Source organism: Astatotilapia calliptera, chromosome 5, assembly GCF_900246225.1.
Source record: "Astatotilapia calliptera chromosome 5, fAstCal1.2, whole genome shotgun sequence".
In the NCBI taxonomy this organism is placed as follows: domain Eukaryota; kingdom Metazoa; phylum Chordata; class Actinopteri; order Cichliformes; family Cichlidae; genus Astatotilapia; species Astatotilapia calliptera.
Window position 1 is genome coordinate 37,882,052 of NC_039306.1, and position 19,320 is coordinate 37,901,371.

Genomic DNA, 19,320 nt, shown 5'->3' on the forward strand with positions numbered 1-19,320 from the left:
GCTTACGGTAATGCGAATTCTGCACAATGAAATGTAATTTTCGAATGTCCGATCTTTCCTTGCGACTTGAACACAGCACGCAGCCCCCCTCCTCGTATTTGTATTCCACCGTCGCCATTTTGCTTGAGTCAGAGAGCAGTTCTGGTTTTCTTCGAGCGGGTTCGGGTTTTTCTTGCTATATTCTACAAGTTTTCAAATATCTTTTTAAATTTTAAACTGGTAATTGAACACTACATACACTGTTTACATCATATGTATGCAGTTACATTGAAACGTTACAACACGGACGTGAATACCACGGTAATAAACGGCCGTGTGAACGCTTAGCTAACGATAAGGTCGCTAACCGTCCAAGGTTTCGGTAGGCCTCTGTTATGTACACGAGCTAAAAAGTGCTCATCTATTAATCATAATAATTTAAGAGTTCACATTTTTAAACTAGACACTAGTTAGCCAGGTTAGCTATAAAGGCAAGGCATTTTCCGACTGGGAGTCACGTAGTTCATTAGCTTTGAGACACTTTTTGTAATTCAACAGTAAGTATGTGAATGTTTTCTTGGCTGTCTTGGTCTTTAAATTGATCTTTTCCTCGAGTTTGAGATTCGTTATTGTTATCTGAGTGTTTCGGTTTAATTGCTGTTTGTGTCCTAATTAAGATGACGATGATAATTAAGGCCGGTTGTCACTGGCAGGCTGAGGCTTGCGTGTGTAGAGTGAAGCCTCCCAAAAACGACACTTGTAGATTTTCCTGCATGAGACACTTGAAGTGTAAAAGTATGTGCGTGTGTCCGAGCACACTTGTTTCATGTTGCTGTGTGGAGTGTTTGTCCTGTTTGTCTTTCAATAACCACCTTTCAGTTCCCCGGGGAGTGTTTCTGATGTATTTGTAGGTTTAAACCCGTCCTCTTGGCCCTCTTTGGGGATCCCTGGATCCGGATAATTTGCCCCCAGTTGATTGGCAGAAGAATTTTTTTTTCTCCAGCATTTGGTAACCAAGACATGAAAGTCCTGCACGGTTTTCCTCCCAACCTCCAGCATTCAAATGTCACAAAATGTGTAAATGCCAACAAGCCCAAGAAGAAGCTGAGGATTTTCCCGCCAACCACGCCACCTTTCTCAACTTTTTCCCCACATCGCTTAGAGTTTCTTCTATTTTTTCTTGTTCATGCTGTTTATGTCCCCCTACTTATTTATTTCAGTAGCCACCAAATAGTATCAATGATGGTTTACAAGCAATGCCCAAAGGACTTGATTGCATCAGCATCAGTATTGTTTAGCGGTTTGGCAGAGATCAGGATGTCTCAGAAATGGGAAGTCGTAGGAAGACTAATGTCTTTGGGAGACCCACCCCACTTTTCCTCTTATCTCATGGATCAAGTGTTCCTTCAGGATTTCCTTACTACTGTGGAGACTCCGTACCAGCTGTGCACTCAGGAGGCAGACCACTTCTCTACTACCTCAGGTAAATGAGCAGCAGTGCATCTCCCACGAGTACAGGTCAGCTTTACAGATTACTCTCACTGCACTATTGTTGCCTTTTCTACAAATTCGTCAAGATGTTTAAGTTTTCTTGTTGTTTGACTTGGAATCTAGTTGGTGATGTACAGATTCAGAACTTTTACAAACTGGTCAAATATCTTTGACCCTAAGTATCTTTATTTGGGTTTTTAGTGCTGCTAAACTTGGTGGTGGTCCTCGGTGACCTTAGCAGTGCTTAATTTAATTCATTTTTTTTGTACGAAGCGCCAAATCACTACAACAGTCACCTCAAGGCACTTTCTATTGTAAAGTAAAGAATACAATCATATGAGCGCTTTGGCAGAAGTGGGAAGGACAAACGTCCTTTAAACAGGAAGAAACCTCCAGCAGAACCAGGCTGAGGGAGGGGCTGACAACGACCCTCTGTGGAGGTGCTGGGTGCACGTCGGGGGTTGGTGCTTTATAAATGAAACGAACTGAATTAAAAATTGAGTGAAGAAGAAACAGTCATCGTGTCATGGGGAGCACCCAGCAGCACAACTAGGGGAGGATCCAGGGTCACCTGGTCCAGCCCGAACTATTTTGAATTCTGGATTTAACAGGAAGCCAAAACAGGAGAAATCTGCTCTCTCTTTCTAGTCCCTGTCAGGACTCTTGCTGCAGCATTTTGGATCAGCTGAAGGCTTTTCAGGGAGTTTTTAGGACTTCCTGATAATAATGAATTACAGTCGTCCAGCCTGGAAGTAATAAATGCATGAACTAGTTTTTCAGCGTCACTCTGAGACAGGATATTTCTAACTTTAGAGATGTTGCACAAATGGAAGAAAGCAGTCTTACATATGTGTTGAATACATACACGGGGACATATTGTGGTTATTGTCGTGCACCAGGAGGATCCCAGGACCCACTGCAGCAGCGTAGGGCACCAGTGGTGGACCTGGAGGTCATGGCAAACCACAAGCCTCAGGCCACCCTCCTCAGTCCGTTTCTGATTGTTTGATCAGAGACCTTCACATCAGCGGCCTGCTGGAGGTCATTTTGTAGCTCTGGCTGTACTCAGACTACTGCTGCAGCTGTCGATTGTTTTAGTAATCGATTATTCAATCGAGTATTCGGATACAATTACAATGCTGGCTGCGGTGAAGAAATGCCAGCATATCAGTATTCTGAGGTTCGCCCTGCGCTTTGATGCAACGTTTTTGAGCTGCTGAGAACAGGACGGTATGATGGTGTAGAATTAATTGAATAGTAATTGATTGTCCAGCCTAACGACCCTCAGGTCAGAGAGTTTCACTACTATTGATGCAGGACCAGCGCTGCTGTTTGGTCCTCACGGTGTGTGCGCTTCCACATTAAACTATGCCATTGTCATCACTGCTGCTGTTGTGTATCAGTGTGTGGAGCCTTTTCATCCACAGCTGCTCCTGAAACGCTCACACATTGGCTCATACACAGCTCTGTGCTAAACAAAGTATCCAAGTAATGTCTGTTTTTGTTTTGTTTGTTTACAAAAACCAAAGCATTTGTAGACATTTGGGCGACGCAGCATCCCTGTGTGGTTCCTGGTACACACTGACACTGAGTGTTTAAATATTCCCTTGTAGGGCTGTGCGATATGACCAAAGTCTCATATCCTGATATCAGACATCCATCGTCCGGTAACGATATAAATCACAAACATGTAACATTTTCTGTAAAGGCTGTGAATCTCGGGCAGCTCGACCTGCGTGAAGTGTTTCCAGCTGTGCGTCGTGTAGCTGAGTCGAGTGTTTTAACGATGCATGAAACGACACATGTTTAGACACAAGTTGTAACGGCGCCGTTTTCTTTCAAAGTTTGAGTCTGAGCTTTATTTTTAGCACCTGGCGTCTTTTTTACTTCTCATCCGTAAACTCTCTGCATCTTTTATGTGATTCAGTTTATTTTGAAAAGTCTCAACAGGATCTTGAGCTTTATTGTGAAAGGTTTATGTGGAACATAAACAAGCGGAGACACGATGGTTTTACTGTCGTTGTTGCTAACGACAACACATAAAAACAGGCGCTTGTCGTCCGTAGTGTGGTTGTATTAAATCTAAGACAGAGAGACCTTTAATAAAGCCGCTACAGTGACCATCAGAACATGAAAACAGCTGGAAACAGTTTATTTTGCAACAGCACCAAACAAACGATAGCGTAAATGAAACGATAGATGTCGTTCTATCAAACAGCCCTATTCCCTTGAAAAGCATCCAGAGTGTACCAGAGGTGCTGGCTTGGTTTGAGATGTGATGTCTGGTTTGCTCTGTGTTGTCAGGGAGGTTCCTGTCGGCCCATAAGAGATCCAGCTGCTGGGTTTAGAGGTCGTTCCTGTACTACAGCTTTACTATGACCAGCCATGGAGACGACTGCTACTTCTTTTACTATTCTACCTGCAGCAAAGTAAACAAGCCTGCTACATGCACACATTGGGCTAGAAAGTGTTGGTGACCAGAAAGAAGAGTCCAAGCTTACTGTTTGTCTGTGCAGGGAGACAGTTGTCCGTTCAGACACTGCGAGGCAGCTATGGGCAACGAGACCACCTGCAGCCTCTGGCAGGAAGGACGCTGCTTTCGTGCTGTCTGCAAGTTTCGCCACATGAAAATAACGGTAAGCAAAATGTAAATGGAGGAAAGCTGAAGTCCTCTCCTTCAGGCTTTGCCCAGTCAAGGCTGTGTGTGTCTTGAATGGCCATTAATGAAAAGTAAAAAAGCCTCCCTGTAAACCAGGATCTCCACTCCTGACTCCTTCTGTCAGATTTGAAGTGCTGTTCAGAAACACGAGGCTGGTTAAAACGGTGGCACGTTCCCTCTCATTCAGATCTTAGCTACATAGTCCAGAGTGGTGTCATTAGGAGGAGCCATTCATGACAAGAGGGAGGCTCTGAGCCTCCTCTGAGAGTGAGGAGCGTTTCTCCTCATGCATGTTGTTTCACGACAGATGGACACCACAGAATGTTTACATGTTAATGTTCTTCATCAAAACAGAAAAATCGAAAGGAGATCTCGTGTTACTGGGAGAAGCAGCCGGCAGGCTGCCAGAAGCCACACTGTGCCTTCTACCATGAAAAGCCTCGCTACATAGAAGGCGTCTTTGTCCAGCCTGATAAAAGTGAGTTCAAACACACACATTTTACATCCACTACAGCAAGATGCTGGCCCAAAGTATTTATCACCATATACATTTGAAAATGTGCCATAACGATATAACTGACACGAGACAAAATGCTTTACAACTCCACAACTTTGTTAGTGCAAAAACCCATCAATGTATTTCCACTTAAACAAGCAGCTGTTTTTTTTTTTTAAGTAAAAATATAAACATGTAACAGTGCAAATGCAAACTCCTCGCTGCCAGTTTAACCAAAAAGCATTTCCAGTGGAAACTGGCCGACACATCCTCAGCATAACCATGTATAACATCCACAAACTTAAAGAGAGGTCATACACACACAACACGGTAACATTATGTTGAAGCACAGCACGTATCACTCCGCGAGGCTCCGCCTACGATAGCCGTAACGCTCCGACAATCCATCAAGCGGTGCGGCTTCGTAGCTTAGCAAAGTCGCACTGAAACATTTGACAGATTTTCGAGCGCCGTGCACATAAAATCGTTTCGAGGTCATAAACACAACCAGAGTTCATACATAAGGCCCACGGGATTATAAGGGGCTCTGTCGACTTTCAGACAAATCAAAGGATTGATTTTAAGTGCGCCGTATTTTCCAAACAACACGGTAATAACGACGGCCCGCTAGCATGCGCTACCAAAAATAGTGCTTTGTTGTGTGTCTGACAGACGAAAGCTAAACCAGTTCCACACCAGTGAAGTTTAGGGCCGCCACAAACGATTATTGTGATAGTCGACTAATCAGATCATCATCCTTTGGACGTACAGGTACAGCTTATTGCACCAGCAGCATCTGCTCTCATATAACTATCATTAGCTTACAGCTTTAAGTGTTTAAGGTGCTAACTAAAAATAAAGACAAGATGATAGTTTAACTTTTAATGAAATTTGCAGATTGTTTCGGTGAAGTTTAATAAACTCCTTGCTATCTAAAATATAACAGGACACCGGAGTAAACTCTGGAGCATCTCACACTTCTGATAATCAGCTGTCTGTTTGACGTTTATTCAGTGTAAAAACTTTAATCTCAGCCAAACCGATTTACTCAGGAACAAATAAAATACTGAAAAACAATAACAAACAACAACATTGTTAAGTTATCTAAGTGACTTATATATCATGTTTAACCTGAGTAGTGAAAGACAGCGGTGGGTTTGAAAACGATCTGCCGGGAGTCCGGTGTTCTCACGGCTCTAGTGACCTAGCCCCCGGCTAACTATCGAGCTAGTGGGTAACAGACGTCTCCGAAAAGGTCGGAGCGCTTTTGAAAATATGTGGTGTCTTGATAAACTGAGCAGATATTTGAGGTTTACACAGCTACATTCTCGCCTGAAAATATGTTAAACGTTTATTTTGTGACCCAGAAAGAATAATAAGAGTAACATTAAAACTAACTAGCTGCTGCCATTGTTGACAGCTGAGCTGGGCCGCAGCTGTGTCCCAAACGTCGGCTGCATCCTCCTGAGGCCGCATTTGAAGGCCGATTACGTCACAGCCAGACGACGAGGCTGTCCCAATTCGTCGACTCCTCTGAATGCAGCCGACAAATGCGTCCTTCATTTCCCCGAATTTGAAGGATGGGTCGGGTGTGTCCTTCGTGGCCCACCATATCCCAGAATTCATAGCGTGGCCCAGCCAAATTTCAGCTGCCAACAATGGCGGCCGCTACTAAGTTTTAAAATTACTCTTACTAATCTTTCTGGGTCACAAAATAAACTTTTAACATATTTTCAGGCGAGAAAGTAGCTGTGTAAACATCAAACATCTGCTCGGTTTATCAAGATATCGCATATTTGCAAAACTGCTTCGACGTGTTCGGAGACGTCTGTTACCCACCAGCTCGATAGCGAGCAGGGGGTTCAATGGTCACACAGCCGGCGAGAACAGCGGACTCCCGGCTTCGTCGTTTTCAGACCCCGCTCTTTCACTACTCAGGTTAAACATGATATAAGTCACTCGGAGAACTTAAAAATGTAATTGTTTGCCTTTTTTCTCTGTTTTATTTGTTCCTGAGTCAATCGTTTGGCTGAGATCAAAGTTATTAGATTATTAGATAAAATAAAACTTTATTAATCCCCCGGGTGGGTTCCTCCTTGGTTTTCACACAGCTGACTAAACGTCAAACAGAAAACTGATTAAACAGTGTGTGAGACGGTCGAGAGTTTACTCCAGTGTCCAGTTAGATTTTAGACAGCAAGGAGCAGACGGCGAGTTTATTAAACTCCTCCGAGACAGCGGCGACGCTAATCTGAAGGCTGGACCGTCACATTTCACAGCCTCGCACTTCCGGCCTTCTCGGTCTTTGAAGGACCCGGCCCACGTAGACCGCAAAGGCCGGGTCCTCAGGAGGATGCAGCCGACGTTTTGGGACACAGCTCACGCTATGAATTCTGGGACAGAGCTTCTTCTTCTTCTTCGGGGTTTAACGGCAGCTGGCATCCTTGTACATGCAGTGCTGCCATCTTCTGTTTCAGTCCGTTATTACACTCTTAAATCCTGCTACTTATTCCTGCGTCCTTTGTGATCTTACAAAGCTTCAAACGACGCGTCGACTATTAAATCAGTCGTGATGATTTTGATAGTCGACTACTCGTAGCAGCCCTACTGAAGTTGCAGCGTTTTTACAAACCAGTTCTGGTTCATCCGTTTCACTCAACGATCCGCTTTCGCCCTTCTCATTCTCTGTCGCCGCCATGCTTTTACTGCCATGTGCGTATGAAAACAAAGGCACTGCACATGCGTGTTCTCGTAGCGTGTATGATATGGCCCAGCCCTACTAATGACCATGGCTGTTACCGTCCCAGACGCAAGGAAGGAGGAGGAACAGCACCACGAGGAACAGACTGTCCCGGCAGCCACAGTGAACCCTCAGCTCAGAAGTGTCAAGACTGATACGCAGGAGCCGGTGCCGAGCCCCACCCATCCACCAGTCGTGATTAATCCAGCAGACGATGATGAGGATGAGGACGGTGAGCTGAACCTGACTTTAGAAAACATGTATTTCTGCAATGAAGTTAATGTTTTTTTGATTCTCATCACGGATGTCTTTCAGACCAGTTCTCAGAAGAGGGAGAGGAGGGAAAGGGTGGCCCTTCGCCTAGAAAGCTGCCCAAATCAGGTGCAGCAGCAGAGAGACACAAGCTCACACCTGACATCGTATCTGGGTTTGTGAGTTAAGCATCTTAGCCTCCCACATCTCCTAAAACCTTTTGTCTTCACAGACGATTCCCTGAACTTTGGAGTGAGCACGTTGGAGGAGATCCGGCTAAGGAAAGCCCTTAAGGCCAGCATGAAGAGGGCCGGTTACCCCCTCCAGACTACCGAAACATCCACCAGTGTGGAGAAAGAAAACATCCAGGCGTTATTTCGACCAGATGTATTTGACTCACGAGATGGTAAAAAGTGTAACAGCTGTGTTTTCCCAGTCTTCTGTGTAACGTTGGTGGCGCTCCTGTTTGCTGCTGCTGAGGCAGATCTACTTTAAACTTGAACTGTTCTGTGTTTTAACTCTCATCTCTCTGGTGTTTGTAGAGCCTGGGGGAGCCAGAGTTAGTGTGACTAAAAGACTTGGGAGAAAGATTAACAGCACTGGTAAACTTGCTCTCTTGCTGCAGTTGTCAGATACTATTGTGAGTAATAATGTAGAGATTAAAAGCTCATTGCTTGTCCTTGACATAGATCTAAGAAGTGCAGAAGATGTCCCCCTGAAAAGGAGTCTGGCTAAGCGTTTGGGTAGGGTGGTGGATGTGGACCAACCATTTCTGCCCCCTCACAAAGGTCAGTGCTGTAAGAGCTGCAGCTGTGGCCTCTGACTCGTTATGCTGCCATTCACACTGAAGCCTCGTCTGTCTTCTGTTTCTTCAGCTCTCAAACCTGTAAAGGAAAGACTTGGATTGCTTTGTGATCCCGTTGCAGCCAGTCAACCAGGTAAGCAGGCTGATATGAGCTACACTCACATCGATTGTGGAATAATATAAATCACAGCCATGCGCTAGAACGTGTTGTCATGGTTGCAGCTGAGAGCAGTGCGGTGTCACAGAAGGTTCCTGAGCTTATCCACATAAAGACTCTGGAGCAGATCAAACAGGAGAAGGCGGTCAGGTCCCAGCGCGACAACCAGAAAAGCACCAGAGCCACAGAAGCCACCGAGAGCAAAGCCAGCAGTGGAACAAAGCGAGCCATCGCCATGAACGACGCCTCCCTCTGCAATGTCAAAACATTTTCTGAGATTCTTCACGACAAGAAGAAAAGACAAGAGGAGGAGCTGGAACAGAAGCCCCGCCCTGAGGTCAATCACACAGCAGAGCGAGATCAGGGCAAGAGCCAGGAGGAGGCCCACACAGCTGGGCCTGAGGTCGCAAACGCGGGCCGGATTAGAGTAAAGACCCTGGAAGAAATCCGCATGGAGAAGGCAGCAAGGAGTCAGCTCGAGCAGGCAGTGGACGCTGAAAACAGGAAGAGGTCTAACGCTGAGGAGAGCGGTGCCAAGAAGCCCCGCCTGCTGCGCATTAAGAAGCTGGCCCCCCAAAGTAAGGCTGCTTTTTTGCATATTACATCTGTGCTATTACAGGAAGTGCATGCACATCTGTTACACTGTCTTTCTGATGGCCTTTGGTTTTGACTGGTCGGCAACACTTGGGGGGACATTTATATGAACTGTTGGTAAGACTGTGTAACACAGGCCGTGACAAAGGCCATAATTCCCCTGGGTGGGTGAATACATGTTCCATTGTTCATTCCTTCTATTGTGCGCGACTCCTTTGCTGTAAAATGGCTGGAAATGAGGCGAGATTAAGCCGCTCCATAACGGCGTTTTTATGCTTACGCGTGCCCCTGACGCATAGCGCCACATGCTGCAAACGAAGTATCATTTTCTCACACAACACACACGACCGAGCCATCACATCGTGTGCCCAAGCAAACCACACGTTCTCTAAAAGCCGATAGATCTCACAGAGTCCAAAGGGTCTGCAGGTTTCGTCACATCCCCACCAAAGTTCACTGAACCAGCCACAGAAGACCACACACGTGTCCACAACTGATAAACATAACATCATAAATCAGACCTACCTTTGCTGTCGCGCCCATCTGAGACTGCAGCTGGTTTCCTCTTCACAATGCCTGTTTTCAGTTACAGACGTCTGATTGGACGAGGCTCATAGATTGTTTACACAGAGATTGTAGACCATATAGGAAAGTGTTGCTGGATTGTTTTGTTTTCTCCTAACATGGTTTTGAAACACTAACATGAACCTTATGTTGAACTTAGCTAGCAGCATCGCCGCAGAGAAGAAGCCACACAGAAGTGCATCTCCTGAACCCCAGGTACTGTCTGCTTTCTGTTTTTCTTCAGTGTTGGTTTCTTTGTCATCGGGCTGTTGGCAGTGCTAATTTTCTCTCTTTGTAGACCAGTAACAATATCAAGGTGAAGACCTTTGAGGAGATCATGCGGGAGAAACGCCTTCGAAAGCAGGAAATGTTGGAACAAGGCAAAGTGGGAGAACCTGAAACGGAGCCTTCTCACAATCAGAATGCCAGCAGTACCGTCAAAAGGAAGGCTCCTTCATCACCGCGCTCCTCCTCCTCGCCTTCCTCCAAAACTCCATGTGCCGGTTCCACCGAAAGAGTTCCTGCTCACAAGCTGATTACTCTCAGGTCAACGGCTGCACCGCCTGGAAACGGTGTGGCCGCTCCTGAAACAACAGCTGCTGTTGTTACTGTGCAGAGCTCTTCACCACAGCAGGCTGGGACAAAGTCCAGCTCCAGGGTCGCTCCAGACAAGAAGACGCAGGTGTCCTCTGCACTGTCACCACTGGAGCAGCCTCGTGTGACAGGAGCCTCTACTGCCGAGGAAGCGATGGACACGAATCGGGAGTCCCCAGAGCACACTGCAGATACCAAAGGTACTGTATCACTCGTGCTGTCACTCATCTTTCTAAGCCAAGTGCACTCAAAGCACTTGATCTATGCACAGGTGCTTCCTCTCACACATTCACACTCCGGTGGATGCATCAGAGAGCACCATGGGGTGAGCACCATGGGGTGAGCATCTTGCCCAAGGATACTTGGCTTGCAGCCTGGAGCAGGGATCGTTTTAATGGAGAGGGGCAGAATATCAACCAGGAATCCAGAAAAGAAAACGCATTACATAAAAGCTATACATTGGTATGGTGTAGTTAAACTGTACCATAATGGATTAACTCACACCCACAAAGTCCCCCTGAGTACTCCAGGAGAGTAGAGAAGCGCTGTGTAAGAATCAGTCCGTAACGTGTACACCATGCAGAGCAGGCTCGTGGTCACACCAACAGCAAGTCCTCTGTCATCAGTTTGACTCGCGGTGTTTGAAGGAGCAGCTCCGTTCTGTGGAGGTCTGCCAGGGAGCAGTGTGACTCCACTGCATGGAGTGGGCCGTGCATGGTAACATCTTGGACAGCAGCCTGCTTCCCTCTGCCAGAACACCTACGATCAGCCAGTGTTTGGTCCTTTATCTGTGGGAGGAACTGAAACTTCGAGTGGCCGAGCAAGAAAAACCCCTCCTGAGAATTTCTTAAACGCGGTGACCACCTAAAAGAAATGTCTTAGAGTTGTACCTGCCAACAAGGATTAAACACAAATTAGAAGCTGTTCATTTCTTTGTAAGTGAGCAAACATGCAAATTTAGCAGGGGGTCAAAAAGTCCTGTCCCTGCACTGTAAGCTGACCTTAAACGGACCCAACCAGGAGGTGCATGCTTAGTTTGAGCCAAACAGTTTCCCAGTGCTTGTAGTTTGTAGCGACACACTGGGGTTCGCTCTGATAGTTCTTGGAGTGTGAAAAGAAATAAAAGCATGTGACGTCTAACCAGAGTGACCAAACTATGGTGTGAGGCAGGAAAGTCTCTGCAGACTAAAGCATTACTTTGTACTTACAGAGAGACCGAAACTGAATGTGAAACCGTCTGTGATGAAGCCTGCAGTGCTGGTTAAGCCTGGCCAGAGGAGGCGGGGAGCACAACAGTCTGCTGTAGTTGCTGTTAAACCTCTAAACAGCCCCTCTGCACCGAAAGAGGAGCCACGAACCAGTGACAGACATGTAAGGGTGCATGTGTCCAGTGTGATGCACTTCATGTTTAATTTCTATTGTGATAATCCTGTACAGACGAATGCAGATGAAGGAGGAGGGACTAATTACTCGTGTGCTGTGAATTTGTTTTGCCTCGTCAGACTCTCCCATCCACCGGCGTGGATGCTGCATGGAGTCACTTCACCCAGCTGGAGTCTGCCTCCAGCTCTAGCCCAACAGGAGAGGAGCTTCAGACCGTCCCTGTCTTCACACAGAGTCTAGGCCCAGAGAGCAGTCTGCCCATCAGTGGTGCGACCACCAGAGAGTCCTGCACGGTGCCCCAAAGGTAAACGAGAGTCCAGACAGAAAAACAGATCAGCGTTAGTGTGCTGCTGCCCCCAGCTCAGTGCTCATTGGTTCCATTCAGTCTGGCTTTGGGGAAAGAACAATAAAAGTAGCAAGTGACAGCAGAAAATAAGTATTTATGTTCGGTATGCACTTCATTACAAACACAGTCATTACTGTGGTAGAGACCGAACACAGTGCTGGAAACATTCCTCAGAGATGTTGGTCCACACTGATGTGGTGCTTTGCATTGTTGACTGCACATCAAATGTGCTATGTTGGATTGGGATCTAGTAACTATGGACGCCGTTTGACTACAGTACACTTACTATCAGGTTTGGGAAACCAGTCTGAGCTTGTTTGAGCTTTATGGTTGCTGCTGGGACCACCGTCACCTTCACCCTCCACACCTGCTCCAGCTCTTCTCTGAGCCCTTGGTACTTCTCCAGCTTCTCATGTTGCTGTCATTCGCTGCATCCATCCCTACGGCCGTCTTCCTCTGTTTGTCTACCACCACCATGTCCGTCTGTATCTGGAAGTCCCACAGGATCTTAGCTCGGTCATTCTCCGCCCTTGGGGGCGTCTCCCATGTTGACCTCAGGACTTCCAGCTAGGGCTGTTCGATGTAACGATATATATCTGGTGACGATATAAAAACATCGTTTCATTTACGCTATCGTTTGTTTGGTGCTGTTGCAAAATAAACTGTTTCCAGCTGTTTTCATGTTCTGATGGTCACTGTAGCGGCTTTATTAAAGGTCTCTCTGTCTTAGATTTAATACAACCACACTACGGACGACAAGCGCCTGTTTTTATGTGTTGTTGTTAGCAACAACGACAGTAAAACCATCGTGTCTCCGCTTGTTTATGTTCCACATAAACCTTTCACAATAAAGCTCAAGATCCTGTTGAGACTTTTCAAAATAAACTGAATCACATAAAAGATGCAGAGAGTTTACGGATGAGAAGTAAAAAAGACGCCAGGTGCTAAAAATAAAGCTCAGACTCAAACTTTGAAAGAAAACGGCGCCGTTACAACTTGTGTCTAAACATGTGTCGTTTCATGCATCGTTAAAACACTCGACTCAGCTACACGACGCACAGCTGGAAACACTTCACGCAGGTCGAGCTGCCCGAGATTCACAGACTTTACAGAAAATGTTACATGTTTGTGATTTATATCGTTACCGGACGATGGATGTCTGATATCAGGATATGAGACTTTGGTCATATCGCACAGCCCTACTTCCAGCCCACACTCGGCACAGATGTTCCTGTACACTATGCCGGCCACTTGGTTATGGCGTTCCATGTATGCCCTGCCTGCTAGCGTCTTGCACCCTGCTGTTATGTGCTGGATTGTCTCAGGGGCATCTTTCCACAGCCTGGGGTCTTGCCTGGTGTGGTAGACCTCAGCCTCCATGGATCTGTGCTCAGAGCTTGTTCCTGTGCTGCCTTTCAGCCACTTCCTCTGTCTGCCGGTGGTACATAGCGTGCAGAGTCCTGTCCTTCCATCACGGTTCTTCTCCTCGCTCCTCTTCTTTCTTGGGTTTCTGCTCAGTGAGGTATTCACTAAGCGTGCGGTGTGGTAGCCGTCTCCTGATGTACTCATGGATGTTTGTCTCATCCTGGGTAAAAATGATCCTATTTTTCAGATTGGCTGCTCTCGTACTCAGTGCACCTTCAGTTGTAGTAGGAGCTTGGTACCTAATCTTGGGTCTTTGTCCAGTTGCTGCAAGCTCCGGGTGCAAGCTCCATGGCAACCCCGTGAGCCACGGATGTCAGCTGTACGTGTCTGACCTGTTGTTTTTGTAGTGGTTCCCTGAGATTTATTTGTGTCTCTGCTTTTGGTGAAGAGGTTCCTCTCTGAGAGCATGTCAGTTTTTCTCTGTTTGCGTGAAATGAAGTAACGAGGCTTTCTGTCGTTCAGCCCAGTACAGAAGACACCCTCTCAGCCCAGATCAAGGAGGCTCAGCACTGCAGCATCCCGGGCTGCCTCCACCTCGAGCGCCGCTGCCTCCACCTCTGCCATGGATGACTTCGAGGAGCTGATCAATGAGTTTACTGACGACCACCTTGATGATGATGTGGACCCCAGTATCGGAGAGGACGACCTGCTGCAAGAGCTTTCTGAAATGATTGACAGCTGAGAGGACGCAATCAGCAGTCGGCCCTGTGTCTCTCTGGGCGGTGGGACTTAGCTCCATGGTAGATGTTGGGCTATTTAGATGTATTTCGTTCTTAAAATAACTTTTTAACCTATGAGTCCATATGTTGCTCTTTACATTTTCATCATCTTCTCTCAAAGACAGTCTTCTATAATTTGCTCTTCAGGTGAATATTTGATGATGGAGGAATTACTCTGCAGGGCCTCAGTCCTCTTCATCATGTGTGTTTATGATCCCACTCCAACAAAAGCTGTTGTGTTAGAGATGTGCTTACCACGATCCCAGGTTTGTGTGGATGCTGTTCATTTAGAGAGAAGTTGTATCTGTATACTGTGTATGCAACAGAACTATGTGTTTGTTGTTCTGTGAGTGGACGAGCCTGTTCACACATCGTGACAGTGATGGAATAGATCCGTTTGATTTCAGCGAGGACTGTCACAGAACCTACGATGATCACCGTTTAAAGTAATTTATTGGAAAGGCGTGTGTGCAGTCATTCACATGTGATCGAGTCTATCCCGTGACTGTACTCACTTTATATGTTTTATTAATGTGTGTTTCTTTCATCACTTACGTTTAGTAATGGACGTCCTTTTAACCTAGAGCAGGTGGTGTCAGTGTGTAAGAACTCTTTGTTATTTATGAACAGCTCAGGGACTGTTTCACATGTTTCTATGTTCTTTATACAATGAAAAAAAGGGGGAGGGGCTTTGATTTTAGCAGTACTGCCTAGAGATGATTTTTTTTGTTTGGTCTGTTAGTAGATCAGCTTACTTTGTCTCTGTCCTGACCCTCACACAGGCTGACTATTCAGAGTGACTTGTACATTTATTGTGTAAATAAAAATTATTTTAAATTAATTTGAATTCTTGTTTATTATTTACTTTTCATTTACACACACACACACACACACACACGTATGTGTATACATACGTACATACGAGTCTGACTTTGACACTTAAAAAAGGCGTCAAAGTCAGACTCTGGTTGATCATTGGCCAGCTTCAGAAGGCAGACCAGAAATTTTAATAAAGATTTTACAAACAACCTACAGAATAAATATGATGGCAGTGATAAATTCATATGGATACCAGCATGTTATGGTGTTATTGGCAATGAGGTGGCAGATAGAATTGTAAAGCAGGCTGTTAAGAGAGATCAAGAGGTTTTAAATATCAGTGCTAGCAAAGCTAAAATGAAGAGCATTGTAAAAGAGAAAATGATAGCAAAAGTGGTGGAAGGAGGAGAGGACAGGGAGATGGTTTTATTCTATTCAAAGAGAAACAGGGAGGACCAGGAGAGAGGAGACAATCATATCTCAATTCAGATTTGTAGAAAAAAAGATTAAGCTAGATAAAAAGGATTTATTGCAAAGGAACTCCAGATGTGAAAGTTTTATGGCTTTATTTCAGTTCCTAAGACTAATGTGTATGCAGAGACATGACGATATAGTAGTATTTTTTTGATCATTCATTTTTGATTATTTGGTATGAGCGAATTCTGGTCCACCCTCCAAGCCAGTTGGTGGCGGTAGTGCACCGCATTGTTGTTTGCCAACCGCCAAAAACACGTCGAAGAAGAAGAAGGCGAAGCGGAAGTGACGCCACCAGGCAGCAGGTGGCGTCACACAGCTCGCAGAAGCCGGTGTATCTTAGCTTCCGTCGGAGAGGATGTAAACAGAAGGACACCGAGTCCTGAGAGAAAGCGGTTGAAAACATGACCAAGCTGGAGCTCCTCAACGTGTTTCTGAACGACAGGCTCACGGCGGCGGCCGAAGACATTTTTCGCGCCGTAAAAGACACGGTGGTGGAGTACCAGAGTGAAATCCTGCGCTCCAAGGAGGAGAACGAGCGACTCAAACGGCTCCTGAATGTGGCCGTCCAGCGGCTACTGCTGCAGTCAGGTGAAGAGCATCGGCTCACGGCGCTCACTGGTAAAAACCAGCGCAAGTGTCCCAGCGGTAGCTCCCACATAGAGCTATGTGGGAGCTACCGCTGCTACCCACAGGTGTGCTAGCACAGACACACGAAGTCAGTTTGCTCTTTGGGGTTTGGAAACAACACTGTTGGTAGTTTAACCTGTAAAAATCAGCTAAACCCAGGCTGATGACTACAAACATGACGTCAGAGAGTTTCCTGAGGAGCCAGTTTCAAACAGCCAGACACGTGATCGCTAACCGTCGCTGTTTTCGCTAGTCAGTACCAGACGTACTAGTCGTTTAACCTGGTTGTTAAGATTTTAACTGATGCCCAGTGCCGGTGTCGTAGGGAGGGTAGGTATCCCCGACAGAACTGGTTTCCCCTGCGTCGGGAGCGCGCACTGGGTAGGGAGAGCGGGTCCAGTTGACTCCGCCTCCTTTCTAACCACCTTGACGTGGAAACAGTGACGTTTGACTTTAGTGAAAGATGAGTGTCGGTACAGTAGCGACCAGTGTGTGGACGGGATTATTTCAACAAACCGAGGACGTTGTGTGTAACGAGACCATAGTCACGTCTGTGTGAACTCGACTCACGTCAATTAATAATACTGCGTTCACAATTTTTACTCTGGTTGTTGCAGATCGCAAAAGGTTTGTGTGCTGGAAACCAAAACACCCACGTTCAGTTTGTCCCTGTGAAACACGTTTCTGTAGATAGACCTCCAGACACCAGGGAGACACACTCTAACTGCACAATCTGTGTGTGTCCAGTCAACATGTGTAGGGTGTATCTGTTAGACACCCTTACACTGACCCTTACACTGACCCTTACACTGACCCTTACACTGACCCTTACACTGACCCCAACTGTATATCAGTCGAAAGAAATTTCTGTTTATAGCAGCATCCATCGCCTCAGAGTGTAAGAGTGTGTGTCTTTGCACTACGCTATATTATTCATCAGCATTAATCCCAGTACTGTGCTTTGCTGTGATAAATGACTTGAGGCTGTGAAACACTCAGGGTCACACATCCATTAGTTTATTAGAGCCAGCTCGGCTTGGATAGCTTCCCCCCTTTAAAACAAGACAGTGTTTATATTTACTTATTAAAGTTCAATAAGGGCAGATCACTTGGAAGAACTGAACATGATTCACTGAGATAGAGAAATGAATGATTAGACTCTTATCACGATCATGGCAGATAGGATGTAGGACAGGATGCAGTGGTAGTGAAGATGAAGAATGAGGCTGACGAGGAGGGTTGTCTGAATGGCAGAGAGCACAGATTTAAAGCATGCAAAGCGGAGGCTGATTGGCTCAAAGAATGCGGGCGAGAAGATGATTGGACTAGAGCAAGAGTATCGAGCGTGGGTAGTGATGCAAAGAACAGGAGAAGCAGAGCGAAGCAGGTAGATGAGTGTTTCCAGGTGCTCCTCAGTGATGCCGAAGGTGACACATTTGGTGTGATGATCTGAAACGTGACGCGTGTTTAAAGAAAATGAGGAAGGAGGCAAATACAGCGTTAAAGTGCTTTTACTTACAGTCAGTGTTCAACGTGTTTCCAGCTTCAGCCATCTTCACATGTGCAGATTTGTGCGTCCACTACAGCACCACTGTGAATCGTAGTGTTCACTGACCGTGCATAAATCCACCCAGCATGACTGTGATGTCTGTCACCTTTCAGAACCCCACTCTCAGGCCCAGGAAGACGGTCAGCTCTGTGCGTCTGAGTGTGGAAGGAGTGCAGGGTCACACGTCAAAGATGAACAAAGAAACGCTCAAAGTCACTGCTCGCACCAGCTAAGCAACTCTGAGGAAGGAAACTGCAGGAGCGTTGAGCCGCTGAGGTTAAATGCTCCACCTGCCCAAACCGCCTCGCTGCCTCCGCTTACATCCCCAGAGGTGAAGACGGAGACGGACGGGGAGGACAGCAGGAAGCAGCAGTGCTGTAACAGCCTGCCAGCGGCCGCTAACGCAGCTCAGAGTGATTCTCGTGCCACCGCTGCAAAGACACACAGGACTGTGAGAAATGAGCAGCAGGTGAAGGGGCTGCTGCGCTCAAACGGAAAGCAAAGTGCTCACATACTGCAGATTAAAAATGTAAAGTCTCTGAAGGCGTCGTCATCGCGGCCCCATCATCCGAGCCAGAGCATCCAGAGGTGGCACAGCTGCAATGAGTGCGGGAAGGGCTTCAACTTTGCCTGCCAGCTGGAGGTCCACATGCGCTGGCACACCAAAGAGAAGCCATACAGCTGTGCGGTGTGCCGGAAGAGCTTCACCACCGTGAGCATGTTGAAGAGGCACCACCGCATCCACACCGGAGAGAAGCCTTTCCGCTGCCACGTCTGCGGGAAATGCTTCAACCAGTCAGCTCATCTTAACACCCACTTCAGGCTTCACACCAGAGAGAGGGCCGGCTGGAGCCGAGCGCCACACTGCAAGTTGTCCCAGTAGGAACCCGCTTCATGTGTAAACACCAAGAACTGTTTCTTCTAGTGGTGTACAGTGGTGGTGTGTGCTTGTGTCTTGTTGTGCAATAAACATGACAACTGCAGATGCGGTGACGTGTGCTGGTGTTAATGAGTGTAGTTGTAGCTACGCAGACAGGCGAGGCTGGACATTAAAGATGGGAGAGTAAACCATGTCTCCTTTGTCTTCTCTTTCAATGCTGCACTTTTGTATCTTTGTATTATTGTGAGAATTAGCCGTGCTGTTTCTAAGGCCACAGACCGTTCCTGAACATGGTTCATAATGCTTTGTTTCCTTCTCTGCACTGTCTGTGGAAGGCTCAGTGTGGCAATCTGAGAACATGACATCCTACTCAGTCCACGAGGGCCGGTGTCCCTGCAGGCTTTGTGTCCTCCAACCAACACAGCTGATTTAAATGGCTACAGTAGCTCCTCAACGGCTGTGTCCCAATTCAGGGTCTGCACGCTTGAAGTACGCGCACTACGTACGGTGCGTACTAGGAAGTACGAGAAGTGCGGAAGTGAGAGGCTTGTGAAATGGGACGGTCTAGCCTCCGTCGCGCTGTTCAGGTTGCCTAGCAACCTTAATACTAACCGTGAGAAATGTTATATTCAGCTTTGTTTGACAGAAATGAAGGAGAAAAATGTTTTGTTGTTCATTCATTTTTATCATGACATCACTTTGATTAGTTGAGTATGGTGCAGTGGACACATGTGTGACTGCTGTGATTAAAGCATCTTTCTTTC

The 19,320-nt window shown here is 46.5% G+C and overlaps 2 protein-coding genes across 5 annotated transcripts; both read left to right on the top strand.

Moving 5' to 3' along the window:
• The first annotated feature begins 102 nt into the window (after positions 1-102).
• Positions 103-15,045, top strand: zc3h11a (zinc finger CCCH-type containing 11A). Of its 3 annotated transcripts, none has more exons than XM_026169170.1 (17): positions 103-536; positions 1,390-1,462; positions 3,775-3,899; positions 3,987-4,106; positions 4,484-4,607; positions 7,433-7,597; positions 7,681-7,746; positions 7,850-8,023; positions 8,160-8,219; positions 8,307-8,405; positions 8,493-8,555; positions 8,645-9,157; positions 9,898-9,953; positions 10,036-10,531; positions 11,542-11,702; positions 11,834-12,018; positions 13,948-15,045. In XM_026169170.1, the coding sequence occupies exons 3-17, from the start codon at positions 3,846-3,848 to the stop codon at positions 14,165-14,167; spliced, it is 2,556 nt and encodes an 851-aa protein (XP_026024955.1). In that variant the 5' UTR covers positions 103-536; positions 1,390-1,462; positions 3,775-3,845; the 3' UTR covers positions 14,168-15,045. The 3 variants fall into 3 exon arrangements, with proteins under 3 accessions (XP_026024955.1, XP_026024956.1, XP_026024954.1); XM_026169171.1 differs by having other exon boundaries at positions 103-219; XM_026169169.1 differs by having other exon boundaries at positions 103-1,462.
• Positions 15,046-15,743: 698 nt separating this feature from the next.
• On the top strand, positions 15,744-18,749 carry LOC113023091 (zinc finger protein 285-like). 2 transcript variants are annotated; one of them, XM_026169184.1, is made up of 2 exons: positions 15,744-16,118; positions 17,790-18,749. In XM_026169184.1, exons 1-2 carry the CDS (start codon positions 15,902-15,904, stop codon positions 18,557-18,559), a joined length of 987 nt encoding a protein of 328 aa, XP_026024969.1. In that variant the 5' UTR covers positions 15,744-15,901; the 3' UTR covers positions 18,560-18,749. The 2 variants fall into 2 exon arrangements, with proteins under 2 accessions (XP_026024969.1, XP_026024970.1); XM_026169185.1 differs by having other exon boundaries at positions 15,745-16,088.
• The last annotated feature ends 571 nt before the right edge of the window (positions 18,750-19,320 follow it).

Bases quoted from the DNA above. Each gene is read 5' to 3' on its own strand.
- zc3h11a (XM_026169169.1), top strand. From the start codon at position 3,846: ATGACCAGCCATGGAGACGACTGCTACTTCTTTTACTATTCTACCTGC. The intron at 7,598-7,680 runs GTGAGCTGAACC...GATGTCTTTCAG, and splicing joins CGATGATGAGGATGAGGACG to ACCAGTTCTCAGAAGAGGGA. The intron at 11,703-11,833 runs GTAAGGGTGCAT...TTGCCTCGTCAG, and splicing joins CACGAACCAGTGACAGACAT to ACTCTCCCATCCACCGGCGT.
- LOC113023091 (XM_026169184.1), top strand. From the start codon at position 15,902: ATGACCAAGCTGGAGCTCCTCAACGTGTTTCTGAACGACAGGCTCACG. The intron at 16,119-17,789 runs GTAAAAACCAGC...GTCACCTTTCAG, and splicing joins TCGGCTCACGGCGCTCACTG to AACCCCACTCTCAGGCCCAG.